Source organism: Drosophila albomicans, chromosome 2L (assembly GCF_009650485.2).
Source record: "Drosophila albomicans strain 15112-1751.03 chromosome 2L, ASM965048v2, whole genome shotgun sequence".
In the NCBI taxonomy this organism is placed as follows: domain Eukaryota; kingdom Metazoa; phylum Arthropoda; class Insecta; order Diptera; family Drosophilidae; genus Drosophila; species Drosophila albomicans.
The window spans coordinates 860,685-876,669 of record NC_047628.2 but is presented as its reverse complement, the minus strand read 5'-3'; the positions used below and the strand labels follow the sequence as shown (position 1 = coordinate 876,669).

At 39.4% G+C, this 15,985-nt stretch overlaps 1 protein-coding gene across 1 annotated transcript; it reads right to left on the bottom strand.

Annotated features, from left to right (window-relative positions):
* Positions 1 to 4,100: 4,100 nt before the first annotated feature.
* Positions 4,101 to 6,170, bottom strand: LOC127565080 (uncharacterized). Its single transcript, XM_052002151.1, has one exon. The coding sequence runs from the start codon at positions 6,168 to 6,170 to the stop codon at positions 4,101 to 4,103; it is 2,070 nt and encodes a 689-aa protein (XP_051858111.1).
* Between the last annotated feature and the right edge of the window lie 9,815 nt (positions 6,171 to 15,985).

Genomic DNA, 15,985 nt, shown 5'->3' with positions numbered 1-15,985 from the left:
GGCTCTGAATACAAATGCCACTTTTAAGCTAACAGTTCGAATCTATTATATCCAGTTTAAATTTTATCGTCATACTTGCTTGCTACATTACTTGGAAGTTAGCAAAGTTTCATAACAACATACATAAGTAATGGCATTATGCTAATAGAAACTTAAAAAATGGAGCAAAAATATACCGAATAAAGCTTCTGGGTAGCACTGAATGAGTATTTGTCGTTCCATATTCATAACTTTTAAGCAATATAAAATATCCCAGAAACGTAGAAATCATTTTTAAAATAAATATTTAGCCTTAAAAGGACATAAGCGTTATAAATGCTATCTTATACATCATAGATTTTATACAAAAACTAAATAAAACAAGTATGAAAGCTATAGTCTTGTATGCTTGACTGCGAGATACCAGCTACCCATTGTGAATAAAAGCAAAACACTTCGATAGTAATTATATAATATACCAAATAATATACCGAAAAATACAAAATTATATCAAAGGCTGCCTTGGGAATATATACATTATGTATAATACATACATATATAATAATAAATAAATAATTCACCAGAATATACTTATTAAAAGCAAAACGTACGGTATTATTCTTAAAATACAATATACCAAATATTCTAACACAAAAGTACTAATTTACACCTATTTATTATATCGTTGGAGTACTACAACTATTAACCATATAATACATAGATGCCTCACCTCCTAAAACAGAAACGTATCATTCGCAACAGCATTATTGCGACCCCAGGAGATCTATTTGTTAAAACCAATATAACGCAATTGTACACTTAGAAATAGGTCAACTATTTTTGTATAATAATATAGTATATGGCATACCAAAAAATTGTAGAACGTACTTAAACATAAAAATTTGCGAAAAAAAAGAATGTCATTGATGTAAGCCAAACACATTGTATCCGAAATTAGTTAAGGGAGAGAAAGCACTCTGCAGTTTCAGCAACGCGGATTACATCCCGGAGATAAAGGAAAGTGACAATGGTCAAATTCTCCTCTATAACTTCAACGGCAATTTGGTCTGGAATGGAACCGGAAATCATCTAGAAGGGTCATTTCTAATCCACCTAATCAACAATTCCATGCAAATCAAAGAGCGGCTATTCAACAATATTGAGCCAGTCATTATGCAAACCAATCTCACAAATAACAGCCGAAGAGGCTGAACGTTTAAGGATTCTATTCCTAGAGGCACTCATCTCAATAACACCAACAAGCTGCAATACATACAGACGCACTCCATGGTCATTAACGCTCTACGGTGTCATCCTGATAACGGCGTTAGGACTTCACGCTTGCAGCCGGAAGAAGAACACCATCACCCTTCAACTTGGACCAACACGAGTCCGATCAGAAATATTGAAGTCACCACTCCGCAAGCAAGATTATTTACAGAAAACTCCACTGCCTCAATTCAACAACATCCCATTCTTTTGAAAAAAAGATGGCCTGAGGACAAGCACGAATTAGAGGGGGAAGGGTTAACACACAAAACATTACGAAACTCAAACGACAAATCCCATAAGTCCAATATGCAGACTCAGCGTCTGACCAACTGCCTGCATGCGCCGAGTGCAAATATTCCAAGAAGACCCAAAACCAAGTTGCCCAACACATCCGCCTCATGCCGGTGCAAGCTATTCCAGGAACATCGAGCAGTGCACCCAATTCACCAACCAAAGCAGCGCTGTCAACGCCGCTGCTGAAACTCACAGCTTTATATAGGGCTAGCTTCAGAATTAGTTTTTAGTCTCTAATTTGATTTAATAAAGAACGGTTCCGACCAGAACTATAATCAAATATATTTTTTGTTATTATTTTAAAACAAATAATTAACTTGTATACTACATATTATGAAAAAATCATGTTATTTAATAAAATTTATTAATTTTTTTTTATTTTTTTTTTTTAATTAATTTGCTTTATTTTAAAACCCCATTACAAACATGGCAACTATAAAAAAAACAAAAAAATTGTTTGTTGCTCCTTTTGGTTAGTACGTCTTCCGGCTATAACGACGTACAATCGTCGGTCCCTTGAATGTCACTATAACCGGATTCTACTGTATATCCACATCTGCTCGTTACTGTATGTCTCAGAGACTATTTGAGTTACATTTATTTTTATAATTTCTCAAGTTTGTTTTAGAATTGTGCACTACACTTCAATATACGCAAATCGAAAAAACGGTCTTAATTTACGTATTCAAAAATCTTTTTTTTATGTTTTAACCAATTTAAAAATGAAAATTTAAATAAGAATAATTGTACCAATTGGGCTTTAGTGTGTTTATTGTGCAGTGAATGTAAGTATATTCTGAAAAGTCAAAAATAATTGAAAAATTTTGAAATTCGGCAAAAATTTTAAACTTTATAATGCAATTTACAATTGCGAAGAGCACTTTATGCAAACCCTAGCTGGCAGACCAGTATGGGGCCATGGTTACTGGTTGACTGAGGACGTCATCGTTTTCGATAATGGCAATTCTCGCAATTAGCTAAACTCCTGGCATTGCTTTGATAAACATTTAAGGCGGATAAAAGTGTGCTATTGTGTGCCTGTATAAGTTAACAGACAAAACATTTCGAAACCCAAACAACAAATCCCACAAGTCCAAAATGCAGACTCAGCGTCTGACCAACTTCCTGCACGCGCCGAGTGCACCTGCAAACATTCCAAGAAGACCCAAGCCAAGTTGCCCAATACATCCGCCACATGCCGGTGCAAGCAATTCCAAGAATAAGAAGCATTGCACCCAATTCACCAACCAAAGCAGCGCTGTCAACGCCGCTGCTGAAACTCGCAGCTTTATATAGGGCTAGCTTTAGAATTAGTCTTTAGTCTCTAATTTGATTTCAATAAAGAACGGTTCCAATCGGAATCTTAATCAAATATATTTTTGTTATTATTTTTAAATAAATAATTAACTGGCGCCCGAGCAGGGACCGGAAAGTTCGCGTATCGATAGTGCAAAACCGTATCTAAGTGCGCCAAAGAACATTTTCGGTCAAATCGCGTTACGATAGAGCAAAACCGTATCTAAGTGCGTGAAAACGAATAGTGCATCGACAGAACAAAACAGTTTCTAAGTGCGCAATTCAAGTTATTATCCCAATAGAGGCTCGTGATAATTAATCACTGGGAAATAACAATCAGCCAATCGGACATTAATTTGTGTAGGGGGGCGTCTTCCAGATAATAATAACACAATCACTTTTAGAATTAATACAATTTGTAACTTTTACAATTACTTTTATTGCACTTGGAAATGCACTTGTTGTGCTGAGAAGAATAGTAGAACATATGTTGTAGGAAAAAGCACTAAAAGAGGGCAGGGTGACCAACGTGAGGATAAACTAGATCAGTGTGACTGCGCGTGTGACAAGGTCACACGCACAGTATACTAGCTTTGTCACTATCGATATCAATTGATCGCGACCACACTGTCAGCTGTTTTGAGTGGTCACACCTGCCATCATCTGGCATCGACATCCTCCCCCCCTTGCAATGAGTTGCAAACGGATTTATTGTCCACATGGACCGGACAGAAACCAACTCAATGTGGAGTTCTGGGCCATTGGCAAATCGTTGGTGCTCGGCAGGATACGAGGTTGAATGATGTGAGGATACACATCAGTGCCGAGCACCAGGGACACCATCGATGGCTGGAACCAGCATTTGTAAGCGAAATGCTGCGGAACTGCTCCAAGTTTTCACCATCGACAGGTCGGAGGGGGGACGGCGAACGGGAACATGGCCCTGCTGGTTGCGGAACAGCAACTGGAATTGTTGCGTAAAGGTGGCCACGAATTGCAACATTTGGAAGGTGGTCCGGTTCTTCTTTCACCAAATGAACTTCTGGTGCTGGGATCCCATGGCAGCAATCGAGCGAGTTGAGCAGGGCAAAGAAGGTGCTGTGGCCGCCTGGTGCAGACTTGAGGCCCATCCACACGGAGACGGGCATGCAACATGGAACGAAACAAGAACAAATGGTTATTACAGTAGCTTCTTTACATTGTCAATGACACATGGAACAGGACAGTATAGGACAGCACAAACGAAACGAAGTAGGATGTTATTCGTCTTTGTGTCGGTGCCTATCTGGTTTGAATGAATGATGAGGCAGATAAAAATTAGGAGTGGTGACGGGCTTCCGGAATGGAAGAGTCACCCGAGATCTGCCACATCTGCTGCGTGAAGTTGTGTTTTCGCAGCTAACCAGCTTCGACGGAATATCCTCCGCCTCCCAAACTTTGGAGTTTAGTCTGTCGAGTTGATCGTCTGCTTGGATAGCGACTCTTGTCGAAAACGCAGAGACAGTTGTCGACACATTCTGGGAGACGGGGCCGGTGAGAATCCAACCAAACACGGTTTGTTGGCCAAGGAGTGAGCCACAAATGTTTGGCCGGGAACCGCTCAGGATGACTGACGGAAGGATATCCGCGCCAATTAAGATGTCAATCTGAGCACTTTTGTAGAAGTTTGGATCTGCCAGTTCAATCGCTGGTAGATCCTTTAGGAAGCCTTTCGGCACACGGAATGATGGCACCTTGTCTGCCAGTTGTGGAATAACGAACGCTGAGGTCTCGATGTGGAGCCTCGGCTTCGTTGGACAACCAATGCTGAAGTTGCATAACTTCTGCGGTTGGGCCGCAATTGCATGATTCAGCCCGGATACTTGGGCTTGCACGGATTGGAATGGCAACTTTATGCGCTGGAATAAACGCTCAGAAATGAAAGTCGCTTCGGACCCTGAGTCGATTAGTGCTCGTGCGGTGTATGTAGTACCTAGATGGCATACATTGACAACCGCCGTGCCGAGAAGGATGTTCTGAGCGTTAATGGCAAAGTAATTTTGCACATTTGTTGCCGATTGATTCGGAGTGGACTGTATGTTGGGAAGTGTGGATGGAGTGGAAGAGGAAGAGGCACCATTGCGGGCACTGTCGCCCCGATGGAGAAGAGTGTGGTGCCGCCCCTTGCATGTCAAGCAATTGTGCGCACTCGTACACTCTCGGAGTTGGTGACCTCTTGCGAAACAGTTTAAACAGAGACTTTTCTGTTTGATGTAGCTCATCCGATCATTGACCGACATTTCAAGGAAGCTTGGACAAACCCGGACAGGGTGATTCTCTTTTGAGCACAAGTCACACGATTTGCCTCTCTGAGTGACTCGGGCCTTGAAAGAGTTAATTCGCTTTGAACTCTGCTGTGGACGGGATGGTCCAGCGATAGAGTTCTGCGAGGTTTTATGCGTCACGTCCTCAACAGCCTCGAGCGTACGATAACGCTCGTTGAGGAATGTGCTCATGTCCTGCCATGCGGGAATCTTGGTCTTGTCCACCAATGATTGCTCCCATAGTGAGAGTGTAAGTTTGGGGAGCTTGGATGAGCAAAGAAAGACCAGGATGCAGTCGGCGAAAGGACTAGAGACTGAAATGTCTGAGTGGTCAAGAGCGGTCAAGCACCGCTGAATTGTGCCATGCAGCTCCTTAATCGCTGCTCCAGACTCTTGCGAAACCGTGGACAGGTTGAAGAGAATTTTTAACTGGCTCGTTATTAACAAGCGCTTATTTTCGAATCGCTCGCAGAGAGCACTCCAAGCCGACGCGAAACCATCGTTCGTCAGCGGAAATTTGGCTACGATCTCGTTGGCCTCATCTGCGGTTTTTGAATTGAGATGGAATAGTTTCTCAACCGGAGTCAACCTCGGATTGTTGACGTAGATGGCCGTGAAAAGATCACGGAAGGTCGGCCACCGCAAGTAATCCCCACGGAATACTTCGATGTCGACTGGAGGGAGCCGGCAGCCACTGGAGTACACAGGAGGAGCGGATGCTTCACTCCTGGTTGATTCGGAAACTTGTGTAATTTGCCCCTTTACATGGGCGAGACACCGCTCATACACTGCATAGCAGTGGTCATATTTCGCCTCCATGGCCTGTATGCCTTCGTTGTCGCCGTCTCGATGCAGTGCATCAGCGCACGTGGCATAAGCGGTCTCTACACTGTCCCAGAGGGCTTGCAGGCGGTCACGACGGATCTCGTACGTGTGTACATTGTCTTCTTCGGCTGCAGGCCCTCTGACCCGACTCTCAAAGTGCACCAGTCTGTCAGAGACGGCGACGAAGTTGCTGAGAGCCATCGCACGGGTGTTGCTAAGTTTAGCCTGGACGGATCGTGTAGTTGCAGAAGAAGCAGACGGCGACGGACGATCAACTTTGACTCGGAGTTGAGCGGCAGGAGTGGCGGATTTGGACGTATACGGAAATGGATATGATAATATATATGTTGTATGTGTAGTAACGGATTTCAATATATAATATCAATTTATAAGGAGCATATACGGAGTGTATATGTAACGTGTACGGAAGTGTACGTGTATGTATGTGATACTATATGTATATTATATGTGTAATAATGGACTTATATATATATATTATCAGTATATATGGAACATATACGGAGTGTATATGTGTGTAAGTGTCGTGTATGGAAGTGTACGTGTATGTATGTGTGTCGTATGTGGATGTATATATGTCGTATGTATATGTATATATATATAGGTATATATAAATATATGGAGTGTAGTGGATCTACGCGCGTTTGTTCTTAATAGAGTGCAACTTCCTTGTTATTTAGAGTAAAATAACACGAAGAGGTCGCATACACTGGAGTGTGTCAAAAAGCAGACAAACGCGAAACGACAGAGATGTCACAAAGTACATACAACAGCGGCCAAATTGGAAAATATAAGCGAACTCTTTTAAACTGTATAAATACTTACACATACATATACATATAAGGATATATATATATATATACGGTGCAAAGTATACACAAAGTAGAAAAGATTGCGGAAAGAAAGCCGGTAGAACGCTTATGTACTTATATATATGCTGTGTCACATATATATAATGTACAAGGAAAAAGAGTATGGCGCGAACACGACACTTGCACAAAATGTATGGAGAATGTATGAAAGTGTATCACTTATCTTGAAAAAAACCAATGCTATTGCTGGGGTCGAGCGAATCCAATCATATATCCGGCTCGAAGGACCAAAATGTGTAGGGGGGCGTCTTCCAGATAATAATAACACAATCACTTTTAGAATTAATACAATTTGTAACTTTTACAATTACTTTTATTGCACTTGGAAATGCACTTGTTGTGCTGAGAAGAATAGTAGAACATATGTTGTAGGAAAAAGCACTAAAAGAGGGCAGGGTGACCAACGTGAGGATAAACTAGATCAGTGTGACTGCGCGTGTGACAAGGTCACACGCACAGTATACTAGCTTTGTCACTATCGATATCAATTGATCGCGACCACACTGTCAGCTGTTTTGAGTGGTCACACCTGCCATCATCTGGCATCGACAAAGTGCAACTAAGCCAAAAGGACGTTAATTCGACCAAGTGCGACCAAAGCAATTAAATTTGCAAAACCTTCTCGACTATTAAATTAGTCAGTTGAAGGAACAGTTCAAGCAATCTCGGCAATTAAGTTAGCCAACACAAACCTGTACCAAGCCATTAAATTAGCTAGTGTAACAGGTGAGATTGTGAGAACTGCATCGGTGGACCACATATTCTGCAAGATCCGTTCTCAGAATACTCTCCAGGAGGTATGGATCACGGAGCCCCAGTAGCAGCTGCAAAAAGGAACAACCCCGTCCCATCAGGAAAGGTGGCCACATCATTGCTAATGTAAGTTAGATATAAGAAATTTTACAAAGAAAAGAAAACAAAAACGGAAATAAAAAAACATAAAGCAAAGTGTAAAAATACACAAGACTCCAAGGAGTCCATATAGAATATAGCAAATCGCAAGCAAATAAATAAAACTAAAAGCGAAAAGCAAAATTTAAAAAAAAATATATAAGAAAAGAAACAAATTATTGCAAAATAAACAAGACTCAAAAGAGTCCATAGTAAAAGAGTAAATAACATAAATAAGCGTAAAGCGATAAATCAAACAAAAAGATCACAACGGTGATATAACTTATTCCAACTTTGCGATTCCCAAGGGACCCTCCAAGGTAGAAGGAAAAAACCATCCACTGGTTATAAACTTTAATATAAAACAAAAAAAAAAAAAAAAAAAAAAAAAACAAAAAAATAGCTTTTAAATTTCATCTTATCGCTTATGGCCAATCGTCATAACTTAATTCGACCCCCCATACTAAATCCAGAAGAAATAGAACAAGTGAACGAAGCACAAAGACAACGTTCAATTGAGAGACAAAACAATAGGCATTTAGAACATCAACAAAACAGACCCACCATGAACGAAGATAACAGAGCCGCTCTAACAGCCGCTATAAGCGAAATATTAGCCGAACAATTGCCAATATTAATAAGACAACATACCAATCCTGTAGAAGATTTTCTAAGTCTCCCAGATCATGTTATTGCGCCAGAACATCAAAGAAATTTGACAGATCTTGACAGAGTACCCGACATAGCAAAAGGTTTGCGTGAGTTTAGTGGAAACCCAGAAGAATTTAGCTCATGGAAAAAAAGTGTAGAGCGTGTTTTACAAGCATATAACTCATACCAAGGTACGCCCAAATATCATAATATCTTGCACACCATCCGAGACAAGATAACGAAAAGTGCAGACCAAGCTTTAGAAGCATATAAGGTACCGCTTAACTGGGATGCCATGTGCAGATGTCTTTCACTACATTATGCAGATAAACGAGACATAGCAACCCTAGAATATGAAATGACTACATTAGTACAAGGTCCGAATCAATCAGTGGAAGATTTCCACAAAGACGTATACAGACACTTGTCTCTAATTTTAAATAAAACGAGTAGCATGGATATTGACAGAAACGGGGAAGCAATGTTGACAAAATTATACAGAGACAAAGCGCTAGACACTTTCATTCGAGGGCTACAAGGTGACTTGCCTCGGCTATTAGGCATGAAAGAACCAGCAGACTTACCTACCGCACTACATCTCTGCTTAAAAATGGAAAATCAAACCTTTAGGTCGAAACATGCCACTTTTAAAGGACATCCGACACATTTTAGAAACAGTAATGGTAAACCCATACCAGCCCCACGGAATGTCATCTTATCAAACAGACAACCACCACCAATCCCTTTCAGACAACAACAGCCACGACAATACTTGCACTACGGACAACTACCACCAACTCCACTACCAAGACAATATTTCCCAAATTCTGGGTATCAACCAATTGCCAACCCACGGCAATACACTGTTGCCACAACCTCTCAACAGGTTGCACCACCTAGGCCAATGACCCGAAACCGCTACCGCGTCCAGAACCAATGGATGTGGATTCCAGCGTTCAAACGAAATTTGTCAACTACATGAACAGACCACGATTCGAAGCTGGGAAAAGACCCCCCGGTCCTATACCAGACGGACAGAAACGACAGAGAAACTTTAACATACAGACAAACAACGACGAAATAACAGAACCTTCGACAGAAACTTACGATACCACAACTAACTATGAACAAGCAGTCGCTGAATACGAGACTCACGCAGACGTAGAACAAACAATAGAAGAATACGTAGAACAAGTAGACCAATATGACAACAACTATGAAGATGACACTTGCGAATTTTATGACTACTCTGCACTAAATTTTTTAGAGTAAAGAGTTCCTCTCTCCCATACTTTACTTGTAGATTGAGGAACGGCCAAATAATTAAAATTCTCATTGACACTGGATCCAATAGAAATTACATCAAGCCGAAATTTGTAGAAAACCCCACTCCAAATAAAAACCCTTTTCACGCCGTCTCGATAGGAGATAATACACTGGTAACACACCACAAAAATGCCAACTTGTTCAATATAACAGATGTTGAGGTGAAATTTTTCTTATTAAAAGACCTAGAAACTTTTGATGCTATTTTAGGAAACGACACCTTAAAGGAATTAAGAGCAGAAATAAATCCAAGTAAAAACCTAATGGTAATCAGAAACAAGATAAAAATCCCTTTAAAAGAACAAATCTTCGAAGCAGTAAATACAATAGTACCAAGAACAAGCCACCTGTCAGAAACACAGAAAACAAATCTAAACCAACTCTTAAAAAAATTTCCAAACCTCTTCGCCAATCCAAATCAAAAACTGACCTACACAACCAAGGTACAAGCAACAATAAGAACATCAACCGACACCCCTGTATATTCCAAGTTCTATCAGTATCCAATGTCACTGAAAGATGAAGTGAATAAACAGATAAAAGAACTTTTAGAAGATGGAATAATTCGACCGTCTCGGTCCCCATACAATTCTCCCGTATGGATCGTACCCAAAAAAGCTGACGCTTCAGGAAAAAAGAAATATCGCGTCGTAATAGACTATCGCAAAATAAACAGAGTAACCATTGCAGACAAATACCCTATTCCTGAGATAGGTGAAGTACTTGCACAGCTAGGCAATAATAGAGTATTTTCGGTTTTAGACCTTAAAAGTGGTTTTCATCAAATCCCTTTGAAACCTTCCGATATAGAAAAGACCGCATTCTCCGTCAATAACGGAAAGTATGAGTTTACACGACTCCCATTTGGTCTCAAAAACGCGCCCGCTATATTTCAGCGAGCTTTGGATGACATACTTCATGAACATATCGGTAAGATATGTTTCATTTACATAGACGATATCATCATATTTAGTAAAGATGATGAATCCCATTACAAGAACTTGGAGATAATTTTTCGAACTTTACAAGATGCCAACATGAAATGTCAGTTAGATAAATGCGAGTTCATGAAGAATAAAGTCGAATTTATAGGTTTTGTAATTTCCGATAAAGGCATCGAAACAAATCCAAATAAAGTCGCAGCGATAGCCAACTATCCCTGCCCTAAAACACTAAAAGAGCTGAGATCTTTTCTTGGACTCTCCGGCTACTACCGAAGATTCATACAAAGTTATGCTAAGTTAGCAAAACCCCTTACGTCTCTTTTAAGAGGGGAAGATGGACACGTGTCCAAAAACAGGTCATCAAAAAAACCAATTACCCTTGACTCCGAAGCATTGAAGGCTTTTCAAAAACTACGAAGTTGTCTTATTTCAAAGGAAATAATTCTTCGCTATCCAGATTTTACTAAAGAATTTCACTTGACAACGGACGCGTCTAATTACGCAATAGGAGCAGTCCTATCGCAAGATAACCAACCAATTTCATTCCTATCGAGAACACTAGCAAAAGCAGAAGAAAACTATGCAGCTAACGAAAAAGAAATGCTGGCCATCATCTGGTCACTTAAAGCTCTCAAAAATTATTTATATGGGAAAGCAAAAGTCAAAATATTCACCGACCATCAACCCCTTACACATTCCTTGAGCAGTTGGAACGGAAATGCTAGAATTAAAAGATGGAAATCCTACCTAGAAGAATATGACTACGAAATATTCTACAAACCAGGAAAGGAGAACATCGTAGCTGACGCACTCTCGAGAATATCAACTGATCAAATCAATTCCATAGCCTCAACTCAGCATAGTGCAGAAAGCTCAAGTCACGAACTAATACCCAGTATGGAAGTCCCCATTAATGTTTTCAAGAACCAAATATTTCTTAACAAATCAGATAAATCCGACTACATATTCTCTATACCATTCCCCACGTTCCATCGACACGAAATATACAAAAAGGAATTTAACGATAAAGAATTAGTAGAAACTCTTAAAAAATACCTCAACCCTTCGGTTATAAATTGCATCCAAACAACTGAGGATATAATGGGGAAAATACAACTATTATATCCTAAACATTTCAAAAACATCAAAACCCGATTCTCTCAATCTATGACTGTAGACCTCACCAACGAATCTAGACAAGAGGAGGAAATTCTCAAAATACACAATAGAGCACACCGCAGTGCCGAAGAAAATAAAATTCAATTATCAGAAAAATTCTACTTCCCCAAAATGAAACAAAAAATAAGCAACATAGTAAGGCAATGCAAAATTTGTAAGGAATCTAAATATGACCGACATCCCCCTAATCCAGAACTAAAAAAAACTCCAATACCAGAATATCCCGGTCACATCATTCACATCGACATTTACTCAACCAAAGGCTATTTAGTTCTTACAGCAATAGATAAATTCTCAAAACTAGCACAGGCACGCATAATCAAGTCAAAAGCAATAGAAGACATTCGAACACCACTTAGGGACATTATTTTCTATTATGGAGTTCCTAAGTTCGTTGTAATAGATAATGAGAAATCTCTCAACTCAAGGTCCATAAAATTCATGATTGAGGACCAGTTAAATATTACAATTTACACTGCGCCACCATATAAGAGTACAGTTAATGGACAAGTAGAAAGGTTCCATTCGACACTTTCCGAAGTAATGAGATGCTTACAGAAAGAAACCCACCATAGAACCTTCGAGGAACTACTAGATAGAGCCATATACGAATATAACTACTCTTTCCATTCCACAACCAAAAAGCGACCATTAGAGGTATTCTTCGGAAGGAGAGTCACGACAAACCCAGACCAGTACGAACAGGCCAGACAAGACAATATTGACAAACTTAAGATAGCACAAAATAAAAATTTACAATTCCACAACAAAAGCAGAAACGAAATAATAACTTATGAGCCAGGACAAGAAATATATGTAAAAGTAAACACACGTTTAGGTTCAAAACTTTCCCCAAGATTTAAGAAAGAATTAGTTAAAGAAGATAAAAATACAAACATTTTAACAGAATCTGGAAGAATCGTACATAAAAGTAACATCAAATCATAATATTCGCAGGGTATTACTATGGACAATAACGGAAGCTACGATGGACATTACAAACTACACGAACGCTCAGACAGTGACCATTCATAGGGGACTGGGAAAGTTACAGACATCCTCAACAAAATTAGTACATGTAATAGACCTTAATCAAATCCAGGAAGCACTAGACCTACTTAACAGTCACACTGAAGAGGGCCTAAAGCGTAGTCCGCTATATTCAACAATACATCATGAGTTAATCGCTACCACTAACGCACTCAAAACAATAACAGATTCCCCAAATAAACGAAAATCTAGGTCACTAAATTGGTTAGGTACAGGTTGGAAGTACATAGCAGGCAACCCAGATCATGACGATCTCGTCATGTTAAAGGAAAATATCAATAATCTCATCAGTAATAATAATCAACAGGTTATAGTTAATACACAACTGAAGCAAAGAATTAACAAACTTACGTCCTTATCGAACTCCCTAACTAATTCAATACAAACAAGTAAGAAAGCTACAGTCGAGTGTACTCGACTGTGAGATACCCGCTACCCATTTTGAATAAAATAAATATAATTTGCGGTATTTTCTCAAAATATACCGAATATACTGCAAAAATACTAAAAATATACCAAATGGTATATTTGGTATATCGACATAGTACCGCATTCAAAATATACCATAGACGGCACAATATACCAGATTGTCAGCCAAAGCAACTAAGACCCCTAGTAAGTAGGCGTTTTTGCCCATACAAAAATATTTCTTTTATAACTTCGACAATTTTTATCTGATCGCAACCAAATTTTCAGAAATCATAACTACTATAGTAGTTATTATATATACCAAAATTCGGAACTCTAGCTTTAAAATTACGCTTGTTATTCGATTTTTTTGTTTTGCGGGGGCGGAAGTGGGCGTGGCAAAAATTTGAAACAAACTTGATCTGCGTGCAAACATAACAAATGTTGTCGAAAAATTATAGCTCTATCTCTTATAGTCTCTGAGATCTAGGTGTTCATACGGACGGACGGACAGACACACAGACGGACAGACGGACAGACGGACAGACGGACATGGCTATATCGTCTCGGCTGTTGACGCTGATCAAGAATATATATACTTTATAGGGTCGGAGATGCCTCCTTCTACCTGTTACATACATTTCCTGCCGGCACAAAGTTATAATACCCTTCTACCCTATGGGTAGCGGGTATAAAAAGTAGTTTTCTTAGTAACGAGGTAGCCATTAGCCTTCATAATGAAATCCGATTATTAAAAGATGAAATAGTAAATATCAAGTATGCCACTCAGTGGGCCAAATTAAATATAGCAAATACTCTTTTACTAAACGAAAATGAACTAACAGAAATTGGAGAAATATTTAGAAAAGGCAATATGCCACCATTGTCAATCGAAGAGATAATGGAATTTTCCGATATATCAATGCTTCATAATAAAACTACACTTTTGTATATTGTCAAAATTCCTAACCTAGAAGAAATTGAATATCAAGATATTTTATTAAAACCAATAGTAAAAAATAACGCAATTGTACACTTAGAAATAAGTCAACTATTTTTGTATAATGATATAGTATATGGCATACCAAAAAATTGTAAAACCTACTTAAACATAAAAGTTTGCGACAAAAAGAATGTTATTGATGTAAGCCAAACACATTGTATTCCGAAATTAGTTAAGGGAGAGAGAGCACTGTGTAGTTTCAGCAACGCGGATCACATCCCGGAGATAGAGGAAATCGACAATGGTCTAATTCTCCTCAATAACTTCAACGGCAATTTGGTCTGGAATGGAACCGGAAATCATCTGGAAGGGTCATTTCTAATTCACCTAATCAACGATTCCATGCAAATCAAAGAGCGGCTATTCAACAATATGGAGCCAGTCATTATGCAACCAAAAGTGCCAATCTCACAAATAACAGCCGAAGAAACTGAACGTTTAAGGATTCTATCCCTAGAGGCACTGGAGGCGCTTCATCTCAATAACACCAACAAGCTGCAATACATACAGACGCATTCCATGGTCAATAGCATTACAATGTTAACGCTCTTCGGTGTCATCCTGATAACAGCGTTAGGACTTCACGCTTGCAGTCGGAAGAAGAACACCATTACCCTTCAACTTGGACCAACACCAGCTCCATCAGAAACATTGAAGCCACCACTCCGCAAGCAAGAAGATTTACAGAAAAATCCACTGCCTCAATTCAACAACATCCCATACTTTTGAGAAATAAAAATTGCTTGAGGACAAGCACGAATTAGAGGGGGAAGAGTTAACAGACAAAACATTTCGAAACCCAAACAACAAATCCCACAAGTCCAAACGTCTGACCAACTTCCTGCACGCGCCGAGTGCACCTGCAAACATTCCAAGAAGACCCAAGCCAAGTTGCCCAATACATCCGCCACATGCCGTTGCAAGCAATTCCAAGAATAAGAAGCATTGCACCCAATTCACCAACCAAAGCAGCGCTGTCAACGCCGCTGCTGAAACTCGCAGCTTTATATAGGGCTAGCTTTAGAATTAGTCTTTAGTCTCTAATTTGATTTCAATAAAGAACGGTTCCAATCGGAATCTTAATCAAATATATTTTTGTTATTATTTTTAAATAAATAATTAACTTATATATTAGTTTTTGCATGTTAATTCGGGGAAGCAATGAAGTCAGATTGTTAACCCTTTCAAGCATAGCCGTGGACAGGATAGAAGGGTGTCTTAATTACCCGTAGTGCCTCGGAACAACTATCTCACCCTCCACTATAGTGATATACTCATAATGCCCGAGCATGAATTAAAACTACAATGTCAGAAATAAAAGCGCCATCATGCAAAGAGAATGAATCCTGGGTAAGAACCTGCGAGTACTTACAGGATCTTGCTTAATGTTGTCCTTATGGACTACCCTCCATTTAGTTCGAACCATGTTCGCTTCGACTTTTTCCTTAACGCGCGTCAGCGATGCGCTATGTACGCAAGCCGGGGCTTGTAAAAGACTATAGCGTTATAGTCTTTAATAAAAGCTTTCCAACGCTTAGTTTTGGCTTTCGGATATCCCTTCGAAACCGTATATGCTAGTAGTTGGTGGTCGGTGAATGTATTTATACCATTTGTTCCATATAGGTAATTTTAGAACTTCCCCAAGGCCCAAAGACTTGCAAGTAACTCCCGCTT